At 37.1% G+C, this 18,610-nt stretch overlaps 1 protein-coding gene across 6 annotated transcripts in view; it reads left to right on the top strand.

The window, feature by feature from the left end:
- Positions 1-14,050, top strand: part of VPS13C (vacuolar protein sorting 13 homolog C) — a 106,608-nt gene extending 92,558 nt beyond the window's left edge. For 4 of the 6 annotated variants that reach the window (XM_074601296.1, XM_074601301.1, XM_074601299.1 and 1 more), the window contains one exon: positions 238-2,002. In XM_074601296.1, the coding sequence (XP_074457397.1) occupies positions 238-339 (102 nt within the window). In that variant the 3' untranslated portion in view covers positions 340-2,002. Of the gene's footprint in view, positions 1-237; positions 2,003-2,514; positions 3,678-11,256 lie in introns of those variants that run through there. The other 2 variants (XM_074601297.1, XM_074601298.1) reach the window with 2 other exon arrangements.
- The last annotated feature ends 4,560 nt before the right edge of the window (positions 14,051-18,610 follow it).

Below are 18,610 nucleotides of genomic sequence, written 5' to 3'. Positions count from 1 at the left end.
TATACTTTGTATATTAAAACTCATTAAAGGAAAGGAATTCACATACCTAAAGTACTAGGTTAAGTTCATTATAGTCTCCAGGATTTAACATACCTCTGAATTTTGCTGCTTTCTCATTATTTCAACATCACTGGACTTGCAAAGTTTGTTGAATTAACTGGCTTTAGTAGCAATTTATGGAAGAAAACTGCAGATTGCGTGCTTTAATTTTCTCTCTTTCAATATGTTGCTTTACAGAGGATTTGTTGTGCCATTCAGGAAGCCCAGGCAACAAGGAAACAACAGAAGCTGGTGAAACAAGCATCGTTGCAGTTGAAGAAACCACAAATGCTATCTTGATAATGACAGGATTTGTCATGTTTGACCTTTGGTATGCAGTTTTATCCCTAAAATTGAATAGAAGTAGCACATGGAAACATCATGCAGAAAGTAAAGATAAAATATCTGAGGGCTTCCTTCAAAGTTAACAGCCATAAACTCTTTATTTCAAGAAGCTATGCCTCTTTCTAAAACTGCGATTTTATTATCCTAAAATACATATTTAAGTCTAAAAATGGCAACTTTTGCTAAAATGTTTTCCCACTCTGAGATTTTCTTTTCTGCCCTTTTTCATGTCAGGAGTTTTTGTAAATGGATTCTAAAATAAAGTGGTTATCTGGTTTGCAGTCAAAGTTTATGGTTTACAGACAGGTTGTAGTACTTGTGGCTCTAGCGTTTTGCAAAATGAAGTCCTTATGTTACTGATTGAAACTGATTAAAACCTCCTATTTTAGGCAGCATTCTCTTTAAATTAAGAAAGAAGTGTACACAATTTATCTAGTCTAATTTCGTCCTAATGTCTGTTCAGTATTAGAGAATACTGCACTGGAGCAACATAAGAATGAATATGTATGAAACAAATAGGCTGTTTTTGCTTGGAAATGCTTACTTTGGAATGTTGTTGTTTATATTGTAAATGAAAATCTGCACTTTAAAAATGGAAAATGTTATTCACCTGTCATATGCATGTATGTGGTTTTAGTTGTATTGCTGTAGCTTAAGGACTTCTCCAGGAGGAACAACATGCTCGTTTTAGACAGCATTGTATGTCAAAAGCTTAAATCAAAGTAATTAGCTTTCCATATTTCAGTTTATAGTGGAAGAGTGCCATCTCATTAAGCTAAAAGTCACTTCTGATAAAATATTTTTGTTGCAGTTTCTCTTCCTGAAGATTGTTAGCCTGCCGTTTAGCAAGATATTTAAGCACATTTAAAGTATGTGCCTAGTTCTTAATGGTACGAGTAATCCCACAGACATCATTGAGACAAGTTCCATTCTTAACACTAGGTACATACATGAGTAACTCTTTGGGTCAAGGAATACATGAGCAAACAGATTTAAGTTCGGTGATCAGTAAACTAAGAGCTCTTGCTGTCAGTCTTTGGCTCTCAAATAAGATATAAAGTGTCCTTGCAAATAGAAACTTGTGGAAAATTTGCTCTTTCCAACTGACTTCACTTAAAAAGAATGATTTCTGGGTTTTGGGGGTTTGTTTTGTTGGTGGTTTTTTTTTTTTGTACTAGATATGTACTATAGATATGAACTCAGTGAATAAAAATGGCAATGTCCCTGCACAGATCTATTCAGTAAGCAGAGCAATTGTGAGAGCTAGGCCTGGATTTTTAAACTTCTATACTGAAGGGCTGGTGGATACTATAAATGTACTCTTCACCTGTACCTATGATCTCACCAAAACTAGAAAGCTTAAGATACTTGAAAGTAAGCTGCCAAACACAGACCTTTTAGAGAGCATCTGCAGTCATAATTTTACTGCTATTGTATGCACATGGCTATTAATCTGATTTGCTACAATGGAAAAAAATGTGGTACAACCTTTAATGCTGTGATATCGCCTATTTTCTAGCAAGCTCTGTTCAACATTAGCTAAATTAGCTGTCTAGGTTGTATATATTTCAAGCCTGTCTTTAAAAAAAAAAAAAAGACAATAAATTTTTATATGCAATTATTTGTGCTATGATTTTAAATGTTGCTTCTAAAATTCATTATAAGCTGTTGGTTTTCTACGTGTCACTGGCACTACATAGAAAAAATTAGTGGAGTGCTAGTGTACTGCAGAAGAGCTTTCTACAGCCCGGTGTTTCCTTCAGTTTGGTTTCTGGCATGTAAGGGATGGTTGTATCTGTAGAGCCTCTTTATTCATAGTTGAAAATAGATTTCACTTTAGTCTACTCTCAGTGCATGTTTAAACAGTACCACGTGCCTATATTAAGGTGGAGAATTGGTGCTTAAAACAGTTTTGACACTTTTCTGACTTCAGTCTTCTCCTTGATTCAGTTCTGTACTTCCTCATTTTTATTTGTAAGCTTTCTGCCTTGAATTGTAAACAGATATTTTATTTTCTCACTTTATATGTGATTTAGGTGCAATGAAGTAGCTTCCTATTTAAAATAGCCTGAAGAAGCAGTAGGGTCCTATGGAACAATTTTGTTTATTTTGAAATGCATGTCTTTGCAGTTTGGGTTGCTAGCTGAATTTGAGCTGGTAGATGGCACTAAAAATTCCATCTGAAGAAGTAATGAACTACCTTCTTTACCACTTGGATCAAGCACTCAAGAGGACGTGAGAGAGATCATTTGCTAAGGCATTCAATTTCTTGCTTAAATGAAGATTGGTTTGGGACCAATATGTTTCCAGTGCTTTCCCGTGCCTTTTCTCAAGTTCCATTCCATTTTACCATGTGTCTTTGCTCTTGGTTTTTATCCAGCCTTTTGCATTGCTGCATTCTCTCCAGTTGCAGATACTGTTGGCTGCACCTAGGCTTTGCTCTCTGACTTTGGCAAATTTCTTTTCCTGTTCCCTTTCTGCTCTTTTCCTTAACCTGGTGTATCTTCTTGAAGGGCTGGCTGAGGGAGTTAAGGGACAAGGAGGGTCTCTTGTCTGGTCCCTGAGTATATGTCCAGCGTAAGAACAACTCTGGAATTAAACCCTCTTTAGATGATCTGTAGATGAGGCGTTGTTGGGGTAGAGTGCATTTTCCAGCAGTCTTTAGTGATGATTTTCAACCAGGTGCTGCAATGCAAAGTGAAAGGTCTTTTCAAAGGTTTTGGCTTTTGGGTTTTGGTTTGGGTTTTTTTGTTTGTTTGTTTGTAAATTGTCTGGCAACGAAGTGATTTCCCATGCCTTTAAGATTTTATGTTTCTGTGAAGCTCTAGAGTTTCAGTTTTACTGAGCATACAAGTTGGCTAAACTGTTGAGATCTTCCTAGACTTTTCCTTACAATGAGCTCCCAGAAGTTTTTGCTTTTTCAAAAGCCAAGTTTTACTGAATATAAGGCATGAAATACTAGCTTGTTAATTAGGACTTTAACCACTTAGGTCAGGCCTGGGTCCTTGCTTTGCTTCAGTTACTCTGTTGCTTTCTGGCTCACCATAGCTTTCTCTGGCTCTTCAGAAGCATTTTTAATTTTTTTTTTTCTTTTTTTTAACAAGGTCGGGATGTTTAGTCCTTGCAACAGTTTTCTCACTTGCTTGAGCTGTAGCCTCCTGTCTGAAACTTTCCCAGTCCTTTCTGTCATGCCCTCCCTCCCTCCGCACGCTCGCTTGCTTCCTAGGTAGAGAACAATATATCCTTTCTCAATGCAGATCTGTCTCAACCTAATAAAATCAAACTGTTTCATGTAAAACCATGTTAATATGTTTTTGCTTATGATTTTAGAACCATCTAATGCTTAAAAAAAAATAAGAGAAAGACATTGAGAACTTTTGGAATAGATAATGGGTATATGTCACAGGGTGGTGCTAACAATTCCGCTTAACTGTGGACTTCTTTTAGGGAGTATTTTACTTTGATAATTTTCATTGAGTTACTGTCCAATCTGGAGACTAGTAAGTATTCACATGCAGAAATGTTGTACTTTGAAAATACAATCAGCTTCTTTACTAATTTATTACACGAGCCTGGTCCATTTTGCATTAACTGTTCATAGGGGTTTTTAGGATCTCTTTCAATGGGAATTTTAATTGGATTTAATTCAGACTTTTTCCTCTTAAAAGGACCCTAATTAATTAAGTTTACACTACCAGTCATTCTATACAGAATTACAATAAGCCAACCACTTAAAACTACTTAAGTCAACTTTTAAAAGCAGCGAACGCCACCACCATCCAACACTCTTAAAAACATTCAGATTGTGAAATCTCCATCCTTGTTGATATGAACAACCTGACATGGTCCTGGACAACCTGCTGTAGCTGACTGTGGTTGGACTGTGCAATCTCAAGAGATAGCTTCCAACCCCAGCTGTTCTGTGATTCTTTCACAATAAGAAATCTGGAATACTTCCCTCTCCCCCAAAAAAGAAAGAAAAACCCCAACGTTGTGAGGTTTTGTGTTTCCTGGGTTAATTTAAACTATGCCCATCAAACTATGCCCATCAAAGCAACATTACACCTTTCACCATCATGTTTAACCATTTTCTCAACACTTGAGGAGTCTGGAAGAATGTTTGGTTATTATAGACACCAAATAGAGAGTGTTTTAGTAGTAATAGATTAAATAGTTTTAGAGGGGATTAATTATGAAGTAGAAGGAGGGGATAAATTAAGAATTAATCTTAACAATTAAGGTGCCAGTATTTTTATTTCATTGCTGGCAGTAAATATGCTTTTGTTGTAGTAGAGTAACGTAGTGATTACACTAGGTATATCCTAATCTTGGTCTTTGGTTGACAACAGGGATTATTCATACAAGGGGTCACTCAGAGTACATAAAAATTAAAAAAAAAAAAAAAGGTTTAGTTTTAAAAGTGAAAACTAGCTTATGAAACCTTTTGAAACCAGTTAGCATCTGTTTGACAAAATAATTCTTTCAACAGCTTTATAAAGTTGCATTTAGTCAGACCTGAGTATGAAGACCTTATTTGGAATAGATGCCAGTGGACTGACCACTTCAAGAGAAATCTTAATCTAAGAAACAAGTGGAGGGATTTGAGAATCAACGAACACAACACCAGGTTCTATTGGAAAATTCAAAGCTTTAGTCTCAGTTTCCTCAACAAAGGTATGCTTTTGAGGCAGTTAGCAGTTAAACATATGATGCCACACAGCACATGAAGGGCAGAGTGAAGGGAAAAAGAAAGATTATTAGGCATCTAGATGTAAAATAAAATTTGTTCCAAGAATATTAATGTTGTTCAGTTTACTAATGCAATTGCCTCCCTTGGGTTATGGATCTCATATGCATAATCACTAGGTAACGATGATGCAAATACACAGATCTTCAGACTTTAGCATTTGTTATCTCTGTGCTGCAATTTGCTCTTGTTTTGGAGTTTTTAAGATGTTTGTCGGCAACTAAGATGGTAGCTTAATCTAGTCACCTGACTTGTCTGAAGGAGAAAAGCTTAAGTATGAAAGGAGAAATAACTCTAAAAAAGAAAGAGTTGATCTATCAAAAGGAACATGTGAATTTAATGTGATTCAGGTCATTGCATCCTTGCCCTTCCTACAGGTCAACAAGTAAACTTCTACGTTGAAGTTATTTTATATTCTTTGTTATTTATTTTAGAGTGAGACTGTTCATCATCTATCCTGATCTAGTCTTCAGATTGCAGGGGGGAGAGGGAGGTGGGAGGAACCCTGTAATATTGGCATGGTAGGTTGGGAGTGAAGGAGAGTGAAAGCAGGATGGCGATAAATCTGTAAAATGGATAACTCTGGGGTAAAAAGTTGGTAAAAAGCTAATTTGATATATTGAAATCCTGCCACAAATTCCTTTTACGTTAATAACTGGGAAAATACCTCATCTAGTTATGAAGACAAACTGTGCTACTTGAAAACAGTAGCTGCATTGAATTTTAACAAGGAGAAGAATTTTTTGTTTGGATTTCAGTCAGGGAGGCAGAACCATTACCAGGCACTTCACTTTACTGGAGTCAACAGATGGAGCACTGAAAACTCTCTTTATTGGTAATTTGACAACGCTCACATTCCACTGTTCATCTTGAGTGTGAGCCACGTTGTTTCTAGACTCTGCTGTTTATCAAAGGTAAGCGCAGTAAGGATGTATAATTCTAAAATGCTTGTCCAAAACAAAGACTTGAAAAATAGGGAAGCTGCTTGTACACTGTATTATGTAGTGTACTTCTAGGGCTTTGAAATGTTTCCCCATCAGGTATGACATACATTCCTCTCATATATAATCAAAGCTTTATAGGTAAATCACTCAGCTGTGCAGGTACTAGCCTCTGCTCTGATAAATGTGGCCCTGAATCTGCCCTTGACTTAGTTGATGTATGAGGACTGTATTGTGCTTATAAAGCTTCCCCTGGCTGTGCTCTCCATTTCCCTGCTGGAAAGAAATTTGCTGTTGACTTTTAAAGACTTATGATATTGGGCTAAGGTGCTCTTAAGGAGTCCAAAAAGACTTCTGCAGATGATCCCATGGGATTGTTGCAGGTTAATTGCCAGTAAAAACAGCACAGAAAGCATCATGAAGTCAGTAACTTACACGTAAGCAACCTAGCTTTAGACCTCATCCTTCCTTCAAAGGTATATAATCAAGTAATAAGAAAAAATGAAAGTTTAGTGCAATGACATTCTGACAAAGATATTGAGGAGCAATTATATAATTGTTTTAAAATTAGAATAGTATCAGGATGCTTGTCACGGGAACAGTCCTGGAGAAACTTTTCTTTTAAATTTAGACCCTGGTTAGCTAACTTTTTTCCGTACACTGTTAAGACGTTCTTCACACTCTAACAGAGCACACCATCTTTGAATAATTGATTACTGATTCTGATAAGCATCAAAAGAGTAGACATGCTCTAAGTTTTTGTGGAACTTTAAAAATAAAACAGAGCATATTACTTCAACTTTGAGTTAACTGCAAAGATTTTTTTAACTTTGACTCACTGTGGTATAGCAGAAATCTATGTGTGAAATTTGATGAATATGTGTCTAGGTTGCAAATGATGAGATGCTACTGTAAATTGTTGTTTCAGTAGTTACCCACAAGGTGGGGGAATGAATCTTTATATTTTACTGCTGTTGTCTTACAGCTTTCCTGCTCACCCTCCTTCTGCCTGGATACCATACTGCTAAAATCATCTAGTTGATATGGTCAATGCAGAGCATAGAGCTATAAATCAGAGGCTGTCAAAAGCTTTAAAAACTGTAGATCCCAGCCTGCAGTTTTAAAAGTGTTGGAAAAAATATACTACGATGATTGTTCACATGTTATTTCTTGCGTGTACATAGTGTTATAGGAATCAGTGCAGATTTCCATGTGTACACATTTCTTACAAATGTTTTAGAGTAAAAGCCTTTCCATGTGGTTTTTACTCAAGTGCTCATTCTGTTAACGCTACTGTTGAATTGCAGAAATTGATCTGAGGATGGCTGTGTAACAGACCATGTGATATATGGTATGTCCTGTTTTTCTTCTGTGTATCTAATAGATTCAGAGAGATCTAAGGTGGCTCAAGAAGCCATTGCAGAACTGTTTAATGGGATTGCATACTTTTTCTTTGTGCTGTTTAGCTGAAGTTAATAAAAAGCTAATTTTTCTAATCAGGAGAGATTACGTATCACACCTGTTTCAAATAGTTCTTAAAATCTATCTAAGACTAATACTTACAAACAAAGCAAAAATTAAAAAATAAGCAATACTATTCTATATTTGGGTCATGACTGCCACTTCTTACTTTAGAGACTGCAACTATGAGCTGCTGCTAAAGAGAACTAGTCTTCACTCGACTTACAAATCCATAACGAATTATGGATGGCCTCTCATTTCTTTCTAGTAATTTCTGTGGAGCCTGCTTGACTAATTTAGAGTTATTTGAAAGATTTAGGAGCTTAGAACAAAGGACGAATGGGGAATAAAAAGTGGAATGGAGAAACCTGGATAGGCCAGGAAACTTGAGAGTCATGTTCTGACTCCAGTAGTTGCTCCCTGTGATCTGTACTCACAAAGTGTAAAACCCTTATGTAACTTAGCTGTCATAACACTTATGTTTGACTAGTAAGAAGTGCTTTAAAAGTTTTCTTAGACTGGGATAACACTACTTTTTGTCATAGATAAGAGTACATGGAGAAATTTCTTGAAGTTTCCTCTGTAGATGTCTCATAATATGTTTCTTTTCTATTTGCAAATTTGCGATTTTAAATATAAATTGTACCTGTATATAGGGCACACATTCTTGGTGTTGCAGATTATCTGTCTGAAGTCTTTGGAATTCTATGCACATGTCTTTGAAAATAGATATAACATATAATAATACATGGAAGTACTCACAGGACTACTAACATGATTGGGTTTGGGGTTTTTTGGTGAGCACAAAACTTCATTTCCAGAGCTAACCATCTATTCTCTTCTATGCCATCTTATATGGAGACATGTGTGGAGCTGTCCCTAATCTAAGGACTTAAGCAAGCTTGTAGACCTGGAAAATACATAAATTAGCTGAAAGCGCATTTAGGGCTGTGTTTGCAAATAATAAGCATTAAACAAAATGGCTAAAGTGGTATTAAAGACAGTTAGGCAGCCAGTCTTGCCAGTGCTGCAGTTGTGGCAAGGAGGCACTGATATTCGTCATGGGTCTGCCTTAGTCTTTGTTTTGGTCCTTTTGTGGGCCATGGCACATGGAACAGGCCATTGTGTGACAATATGAAGCGTTTAGCAACAATATTGGTTTGTGCAGTTGAAAGGCAGTCGAAGCCATTCCTTCCCGTTTCTGTGCCATGCCCTCAGTTGAGTAAATCCAACTGTCCATCAAACCAAACTCTAAATCAGATCAGGAAACCCATGTGGCTTAACACCAGTGCAACCTGTCAGTGGTGGAACGGAGCGGTCAGAAGAAGTAGCGAGATTGACACCAAATGATTTGTAGTGTCAAACCACAAACTTAGCCTAAGTAGGACTTGTTTTGTGCTTACTCTTCTGATATGTCATGCTTATGTGCATCAGAATGAGAATTTGGAGTTTTTAAAGGCTATTTCTGTTCTTAAGCACAAGGTATACACAACTTATCTATCCTGCTACGTCTTACAGGGAAACCACTCAATTACCCATATACTTGAGGATTTTGGTTACTGCAATTCAGTAGTTAAGTCAACAACGCACTGACAACCTTCCTTCACTGTTTTGATCATTCACAGCATTCAAATCATCTGTGTACCAAATGATTGCTTTTCTCAGTTTTGGTTCGGCAAAATAGAACGCAGCCTTACATTTCTTACCTTGGCAAAAGTTGCACCAAAATTCATATATTACTCTATGGTATACGTGTATAGTGTATACTGCTGCATGGTTACAATCCAGTAGACATTAGAATGCTTGACACAGCCTATATTTGATTAATCAGAGGACAACTGTGGAAGACTCTTGTGCTTTAGCTGTTCTTCAGCTTCTTGTAGCCTGTAGGGAACATAGATGTTGTTTGTTCAAATACAGACTGCTTGTAAATTCAAATGAGCGGAGTGATTTAATGTTGGGAAGAAGGTAAAGTGGTTGTCGTGGTTTAGCCTCAGACGGCAACAAAGAACCACGTGCTGCTTGGTCGCACCTTCCTAATTGTCTTAACTTTGAGATCAAACAAACAATGGAAGGGTGGGAAATATACATGTTAAATATTACTCTCCACCTATATATGAAGTACTGTGATACCAATACTCAAAAAAATTCTGTGGCATGGATTAGTTTACTAAGGGCATATTTCACTTTTCCTGTGCTGGATGAATTTTCTGCCAGGTTAACAGTCAGCTGAGTACCTAGAGAGGGGAAGGAAATGGAAAGAAGGGGAGTAAATGTTCCCTTTGGATGATGACAAGCTGTTAGGTTGGCTCAGCTTCATCCCAAAAGTTAGCAGTGCTGACGAATTAGTTGAAATTTTTCAAATGAAGCTGCACGTTAAAGATGTAGAGTTTCATTTGAACTAAGCTTTTCATTGAAAAAGGACAGCTCTCCACAGTGTTTCCATTTTTGTTGTCATTGAAGAATTGAGTACTAGAAAAGAAATTTTTTAAAAAATATTTCAGCTTCCAACTGAAATATGCTGGGTTTGGAGTCTTTGAGTGTTGTCTGATAGGAGGTGTTACTGTTCGTGTGGCTTTGTCACCTCTGTTCTCTTCTACATGCTGAGGTTTGTGACCTTTTTCTGGAGCAGATGAGCAATGCTCACGTTGGTAGAGTGGAGTCAACAAAATGCCCCAAAATCAGTGGCACAAAGCAAAGCAGAGAGTGTGAAACTCTAGCAGAGAGGCTGTTGGCAGGCAGGCAATTGATTAATCCACCAACAGATACACAAGTGTGTGACATTTTCAAAGGCCTGTGCCAGATGAGCAACAAGTAGACAGTTAAACCACCAAATCCTTCCAATGACATTAGTCAAACAGATGCCAGTGTGCAATAAATAGGGCATGATTTAGGATCCAGTCACCAGCGTACCTTGTGAAGATAAATTGAAATAAAAGCTTTGCAGGATGAAGTCCATCAAAGGTGTGAGCATACCTACACGCTTGGGATCAGGGCAGCTATCCACTTGCCACAAGGTTATAGTGCTTTCCAAGGAGTTTTGGGAAGAAAGACCTCTTAACATTTCAAGTTTATAAATATACAAGGAAAATGGTGTGAGAGCACAGCGTGTATCTGAACTGGGGCCACCTGAATTTCTAGCAGTTCAGTCAAGAGACTTATTGTGCATTTTCAGTGGAACCTGAAATAGATTCAGTTCAGGAGATACAAAGCAATACAGGGCAGAAATGCATTGCCCTTTCAACACGGATGAATGTTTCTACTATCAGTTTTTCTTAAGAAAACATGCTTCTTTTTAAATATCCAGGTAGAGATCATAGCATAAGTGAATGCATGCATAATATATTATTGAACTGTTCCACCAGCCCTTTTCTATTACAGGTGATAAGGGCTTGAAAATAAAGTCTTCAGGGGGAATGCATTTCCATTTCAGAAAAACCTTTATAATTAAGATGATTACAAACCCCGCAATTCACTCTGGACTAAAACTGGGGAGGGGGGAGAAAGCCCAATATAGTCTTGCATATTTCTTCAATAAAGTTACAATAAGTCTTGTAAGGGTGGATCATAGGGGAAATTACTTTTATGTTGAAATGTTTGAATGTTAAAATATCATTTGTGTGAGTGATGAAGGTGCTATATGCTAGTGAGTACGACTTTGTATGGTCTGTATTAGAATATAGTGACAAGACTATGAAATTAAGAGGTTTATGTCTTTTACAGTCCTATCAGCTTGTACAAGCTAAGTGACATACAGGATGAGTTAGCTGAGATCTCCAAAGAAGTGCTGAAAAGAATAGCCTATTATGGAGCATAAAAGACACTCTCCTCTTGGAACATGGGAATGCCGTGAGAATAGCAGACTTCCGCAACAAAACATATGGAAGCGATGGAAGTTTAAAGGTATCTTAGCCACTTTGTAAGCAATACTGTGTACACTGATCAAAATAACTTACAGTTCCCTTTCACAGCTGGTTCACCGAGGCATTTGCTTTTCACTGAGAAAGGATGAGCTGGGATTGCAACGCCAGTTTGGGATTATTGTGCAGTTACTAACACTGTCCCAGACTTCTAGTGTGTCTTGCAGTAGAGTTCTTATGTGCTCACTGTTAAACACACCAGTTTCCCATCTGCAAAAAGGACTGCAGTGCTTTTGTAACTGACTGGTATTTGATGTCTAAAATTGTCGAGTAATCAAATATAATTATGTAGATACCATTAACTGAAGTTAAATCTCTGTTTGAGTGATTCTGTGCACTGACAGTGCAAGTGTGTCAGTAACAAAGTGTGATAGATATTTGGTGGTCCTTTGATGTTTTGTAAACATTAGAAAATACGAATCCCTTTATACACATTAATTTTGGCTAATGCTTGTAAACTAAAGCAAGCCAAATAAATTCTATCTTTGTACACCTTGCCTTTCACTTCTGTAACAATTACTGGGAGAGTTCTTGTGCGACACTGGAAAATACAATAAGAAGTGCTGAACCATATTATAATCAAAATATATGGACTCACTTAAATCTTTAAAATGGTTGCATTATGTCAAGCATGACTTATTTTTTTATTTTTATTTTCTTTAGAAGAAATGGGTCTAGAGACAGACTTAATCCTTTGCTATCCAGACCTCCTACTTGTTACTTGATGAGATCTAGTTCCCTATTACAGCAGCATGCAAATCTTGAAAATGTTTTTTGAAATATTTTCAATCCTAGTGAAAACAAATGTTTAAAACTTAAGAATTTCTTGCACAATGGAATGAATGCGTTGAGCCAAAACTCAGAGAGAGCACACAAATTAAACACACTGTCTTGTTAGCTTTCTGGATAAAGTTATGCAAAAAAGTTTAGGAAAGAGAGTTATTGTTGAATTTTCATAAATGGAATATTTTGTTAATGGGAGGGAAAGCTGATTAATTAAAAACATAAATATGTTGACACACACTGACTTGAAGGAGAGTTGCTCAGATTTGGTTAAAAACTGAAATCAAAACAAGAGAGTTCTCTCTCCCTCCTCTTCCCTCAGCTAAGAAAAGTCTCCCACATTCCAGGTAATCATATGCTGATGAAACTTTTTCCTTTAATTGGTTGTATCATGAAACCTTCAAAACTGAGTGGCTTTGTCCTAATGGGTGATGAAGGAAAAAGTGGAAAAGGTGCTAGCGGAACAGGAAATCACATTTTTCTCATACCTGTGAATCTGAGCTGGATTTTAAATTCAACTTGGTTACCGTTATGTTGTCCTATTAAGCTTTAGAAAAAAATTGTCTGCTGAGTACATCAGACCTCTCATGATACTGTGGAATGGAGAACACAAGACAATGCTGACTTCTCCTCAAGATACCAGTACTCTAGAGAGGCTGGAGCTATATTTCTCCTATGTGGGTGTTTGAGCATTTGAATTGGCCATCTGTAGGGGCAGCAAACTGCTTAACTTTGTTTTCTTCTCTGCGAGATGTTTCTATGACAGCCTGAGAATTAAACTAGAGTTCTCATCTACAGAGGAAATTCAGATGGCTAGCCATTTCTCCCTACAAAAGATATAATGCTTATCCAGAGAATTTTCCTAAGAACTTACTTTATGAGGTTTATAAATAAAAGAAGTGGATATTTTTTAGGTTATATTTAAATACAGAAGTATTTACTTTGTGCATTCTGAAGTCTACATTGAGTTAGTTAAAATGCTAGCTCTAATATAATAAGTAAATTCCTCAAAGATTTTCCCCAAAGTTTAGAAAAGCCTTAAACTTTGAAAAACAAATATTAGCTGATCTGTGTGTTTTACTTGTTTCTATCTTCACTAGTGTCAGTGCTGAACCAGTGAGCACTGTTTATAATATCACTAATCTGATTCTACTTGCTGAAATTCACTTCCTAAGGCATTTATTTCATATATGCTATAACAAAACTGGCTTTTGCTCTGATTAGGCATAGATTTCCAAAGACTCTTATTTCTGGTTCACGATGAAGTTTATAGCATTTGTCTTGTGTAGGGTTTCTACAGGTATGTGCTCATTAGTGACTTGTCATGATGTTTAAAAGCTCAATATCTTGCATAGCCCCTGGTTGACTTCCAAGTTTTCGTGAAAGACCCTCTATTACAAAGCTCTCTGCTTTTGACAGTTCAGTATCTATCTCAATTTTCTCTTTCTTTCCAAAGAGACAATGATTTAAGATTCACTCTAAACATAAGGTAAATGATCGATGGCAGCTGACAGTTGCCATTGTTTGTTTGTCCAAACAGGTTATATGTGCAGCAAAGTCTGAACAATTAGTCCCGGGTTCAACTCCCCTTTGAGCTGAAGCTAATTTTGTACACAGTGTTTATTTTTCTTATTGACCACACAGAAAGGTGTTTTTCAGTGGTTTAGAATCTAGCAAGTACCAGCACTGACAGTTCTAAGAAAGAAGTTGTACTATAAAGTTGTAATTACCTTGCAACAAATGAAAACTTTCTCACCCAAAACAAGCCTATGGAGGGGCTGATACTGTTAACGATACCTGCTAATAAATTACTTTAAAAAAAAAAAAGTTTTCCTTGGTTTGGTGTTAAATTCCTACAGACAAGATCCTTGTATTCTATTTGTATTCTACTCTAGACCACATTGTCTTGGCAGTGGCTCGTTTAAGGAAATCCAGAAACATTGAGAAAGCACACAGTTGTCTTTCCTTCTGGTCTATCTTTATTTAAAATTTAAGTACCAGAGAGAAGCAACTGCTGAGCAGTTATTTTTGCCATAGTGGTTCTGATGAGAAAATGTGTTCCTTAGAATGTAAATTCTATGTATTTGAAGACAGCAACTGAGCAGAGGAACAAACACATAGATCGTTTTATATAAATGTTTGAGATCAGTTGTTCTCCAAGATTTCTGAAAACCAGGTTTCTAAGCCTATAGAACTAAAGAGGAGGTCTGTGCCAATACCTGGAAGCTTCTATTTCTCATCTGAAGAGGATGTTCGCTACTTGTTTCTTAAACCCTTAATTTATGTGTCTTTTTTAATTATATGTGGGTTTTGGCCTTGTAATTTTGAATTTCATCTCACTTTTTTTCCTTTTTCTGCCTAATAATTAGATCAAGATCATTGGTACCACTATAATAAGGCAGTTTGGGTGGGTTTTTTTCTTTCAGAAACGCACACGCACTCAAACAAAAAAAACCCAAACCAAAAAAACTCCCCCAACTGCCTAGCCTGAAGCAGTAAGAGATGGATAACGATTATGTTTAACGTACAGGTGTTTCTTTTCATGGAAAACATCGTTTACAGACCATAATGAAAAAATGAGGCTATTTCTTGAGGTTGTTTGCAGTGGCCCCGTTTTATCTGCTTTTCTTTCATTCCTCTTCTGTTTATCTGCCATTACATTAACTCTTTCTCTGCTAGTGAACGTTCTGTAGAAAGATGAAGTAGAACTTCTATTGGCGTTATTATGACAATGCCTACAGACTTTGGTAAAAGGCCTGGATTGCTGTTACAACCTGTCATTTCCTGCACTATTCTCTAAATATCTAGTTGAAATCCTAAAGATTTCTGTGACTGTGAGAGGATGTTAACACACAGTTGCGTGATTGTTTTAGTTTTAGCCTGACAGTCAAAATGAATATTTTGAAAAGTTAATATCCTCATTCTCCAAGTGATTTATATCAGTTGTTTTAACATGGTGACAAGTCACGCACTGACCAATTCTAGCGCATAGGAAGTCAGAGTCTCAGGAGAAAAAGAATGCATGCTGCAGTTTCTAAGGGCATGACACACATTTATATATTGTACAGGCCTGGTAGTAACACAATGCATACAAAAACAGTTGAGTCTGCATAGTTTCAAAGAGCTAATGGGGTAAATGCAATGGCATAGTTCTCAAAGACGGAGGTTAGCAACTGCTTTGGCACTCAGTGTCCAGAAAGCGTACAAAAGCCAGATATAAGTATTGACAATTGTTTGGAGAGGAAATCTTGCTTTCTTGTGTTGAGGCCTATGCGTGTCCATTGCATTAATGAATGCTGCAGGAAGCATTTGTCATCGATAATGCTGTACTGACCTGGATAAAGGCTGCCGGCCTCACCTAGCTCTGTGCTGATCTGATGACGGGCCCTTCAGGGGTGGAACGGAGCATTGTTATGTGACGCTTGTGATATTTCACGTGTGTGGGTGAGCACACTCTGGGTAAATGAGTGAATGGTCATGGAATACCTGGAAAAGGCCCACGTCTCTATTGAAAATAAAAATAATTTAATTTGGTCATCGAGTCCCTATAGTGTGTGACCTTTTCTGAAGAACATTATTTCATGACAAATATCCACTTTAAAATAAACAAAACCCTTTTCTTGTCAGAACTTCTTTGTCGGTGAGAATTCAAGTAAGAGCATTTAAATAAAGAATAGATATATAACTCTGTTGCCTGCATTCTGGTTAGGTAAATGTTGGATTGAAGGAGAGATTTCCTGCTTTCTTGCTAATACTAATGTTCTCAATACTACCTGTTAGCAACACTGCCACCTGCTGTGGGTTTTAAATGAAGATACAGTAAACGCTCCCAGCTTAATTCTAGAGAATTAATTTCTGGGAACGCTTTAGGACTGCTGTATTATTGGTGTACTCTGTTTATGCTTACGTGGCCATTCTTCATTTCTTTTCTTGGCAAATATTAAGTAAAGCGTATTTAAACGTCCCTCTTTTTGACTCTTAGGCCTATTTTATTACTGCTTATTAGCCCAGTTAAAAATTTCTGCAGTTTGTTGTCCAGTAGTAATGTCAGAGAGGGGGATGCCCAGTAGCTTTCAAGCTGGGGAACACAACTAAGCTGCTTATATAAATTTAACTTTATTGAAGAGGCTGGGTTTTTTTAAGCTGAGCTCTATTTTTTTTTTTTCTCGGATGTTTCTGTTACTCAATTTATAGCAAAATTCTTTAGAAAAAATATTTTACCTTGGCTGTTCTGGAATTTACCTGGAGAAGATGGCTAATAAAGCCTCTTATTCAAGTCACAGCAAACTTAATTAATCCTTCATTATGCTACAGCAGAAACAATAGCTTTCATGCAATCTCACTTGCTGAAAATTTTGAGATGCTGTGTGCTTTACACAGACCTTTTGAGGAGTACTTGTACTGAGTTTGCTACAGTAAAATCCCTTATCCTATATTATTCTATGAGTATGGTGCATTTGACTGACACTTTGAATTTAGGCAAAGCACTACATAGCTGGTTTAAGAAATACTTGTGGTCATTTTATGTGACGTGAAATACAGTGCAATTTGTAAAGGTCCGCAATTGGGTTGAGTATAAGCAGCAAGAATGCAAGCTGTCTTAGGGAGGCAATGTTCTATGTGGAACGATCTGTTTGTAGAAAATATCTTCTAGGCTGGATCCTGCGTTAGCCTCAGGAGAGGAGCTAGCAATAAGTGCCATTTACAGGGATTAAGGAATTAAATTCTGTTTTTGTTGATTGTTCTGGGGTTTGTGGTTTTTTGTTTTGTTTTTTTGTTTTGTTTTTTTTTTAATGTTCATGTTTATTTCACGGAGCCCAACTAGTAGCCTGTAACAACTTGATCTCAGCAAAATGAATAGTTAATTTTATAGCAAATCTATGAAAGCAGGACTACGTACTGACTGGGCTCATATGAATATGAGCTTTTGAAAACCCATAAAGAATTTCCGTATTCCAAGAGCCAATTCTGTGAGAATGGCTTATAAACCATTTTTTGTTACAGTGGTGGCAGCTGAATTTTGTAGAATAGAGGCACTGCGCTGGTTGGGAGATTTCCTTACTTAAAATGGAGGATAAGAGCACTGCACTAGTTTGGAGATTTCATTACTTAAAATGGAGGTGAACTTTAAAAACACTTTTCTTTGTGAATAATTGCTCTGTTTCTGGTGATCAAGACATACTGATAGTTTAAAAAAAAAAAAAAAAGAGAAATCTTTCTAGGAAGACAGCAAGCCCTGCATGTACAGCAAGCACATCAGAGCCGTGACACTGCAGCAGGCGAGGTATGAGTATACATTCATCACTGTGCAAATCATTACAAGTCACCTCAGAAATGTGACTGAAGTGTTAAGCTAAATAGTAAAGCAAATGCACTACTTAAATTTCATAAAAGGTTTCAGTATTAGCTGATGCTTAATCTGTTTCAGAAAGAACTTCTGAATTTTCTGCTATATTGCAGCTGAGAAAAGCAAATGGTCCGAATTTTCAGTGGTTTTGAGTACCTCCAAAGCACTTGTATGGGAGACATTAAAATGCCAGGTTCCACATTTGTGACATGTTGGACTTTCACCCAATATGTTTATGGCTTCACGCGAAAAATAGTCTTGGGTTTGGATAAACATGAAAAGGGTTGCTATAGCTTCGATGCAGTTTCCAGAATGATCTCATCAATTATGAAGGGATGTGTAGACGTATGTTCAATGGCTGACTGAACTTGAACATCCCTCAGTGCTGCTGAAGCCCTTGAAGGTTGTTGAACTAAATGCAAACGCCCTTTTTTCCCACCATGCTGACCCCCATCAATTGAGCTACCGTAAGCTGATCTAAGTCTGAGATATGAAACTGCGCTACTAGTGTTGTTTTCGTGGTAGAGAGGAAGGGTGTAAGTCAGGCATAATGTTTAACTGGAATCTTGATGCTGTTGTTATAGGTGAGAACCCAAATTTCAAAATTCACAGCAGCTTTAGTGTCAGTAATGGATCGGTATGGGTTGGGTCAGCATGTGCTTTGTACTTGTATAATTATAAAGAATCATCTTTCCTTGGTCCTTGCAGGCTGCTTTTGCTGCACATTTCTCCTGCTTTCTATTCATAATTTTGTCACTTCTCTACTTCCCGCTGTCCTCCTTGGACATTGCTTCATTCTCAGCTTCACCAGTATCCACTATCTATTTTGCTAGTTGTCAGAGGCAGTAATGCACTAAAAAAAAACCCTAGTGACTTTGCAGTAAAGTTTGAATTGATAGCAGATACCTGGCAGTTACCAAATGTGCCAGTCACTGGTATGTGAAGGACTATGTGAGTTAACACTAGGATTGCTTCAGTGATTATCCTGCTGCTGATGCTAGCTGAATGTTTTCCCACATTATTCATT

This window comes from Larus michahellis, chromosome 9 (genome assembly GCF_964199755.1).
Source record: "Larus michahellis chromosome 9, bLarMic1.1, whole genome shotgun sequence".
In the NCBI taxonomy this organism is placed as follows: domain Eukaryota; kingdom Metazoa; phylum Chordata; class Aves; order Charadriiformes; family Laridae; genus Larus; species Larus michahellis.
Note: the sequence above shows the minus strand (reverse complement) of the source record. Positions and strands in the feature narration are given on the sequence as shown.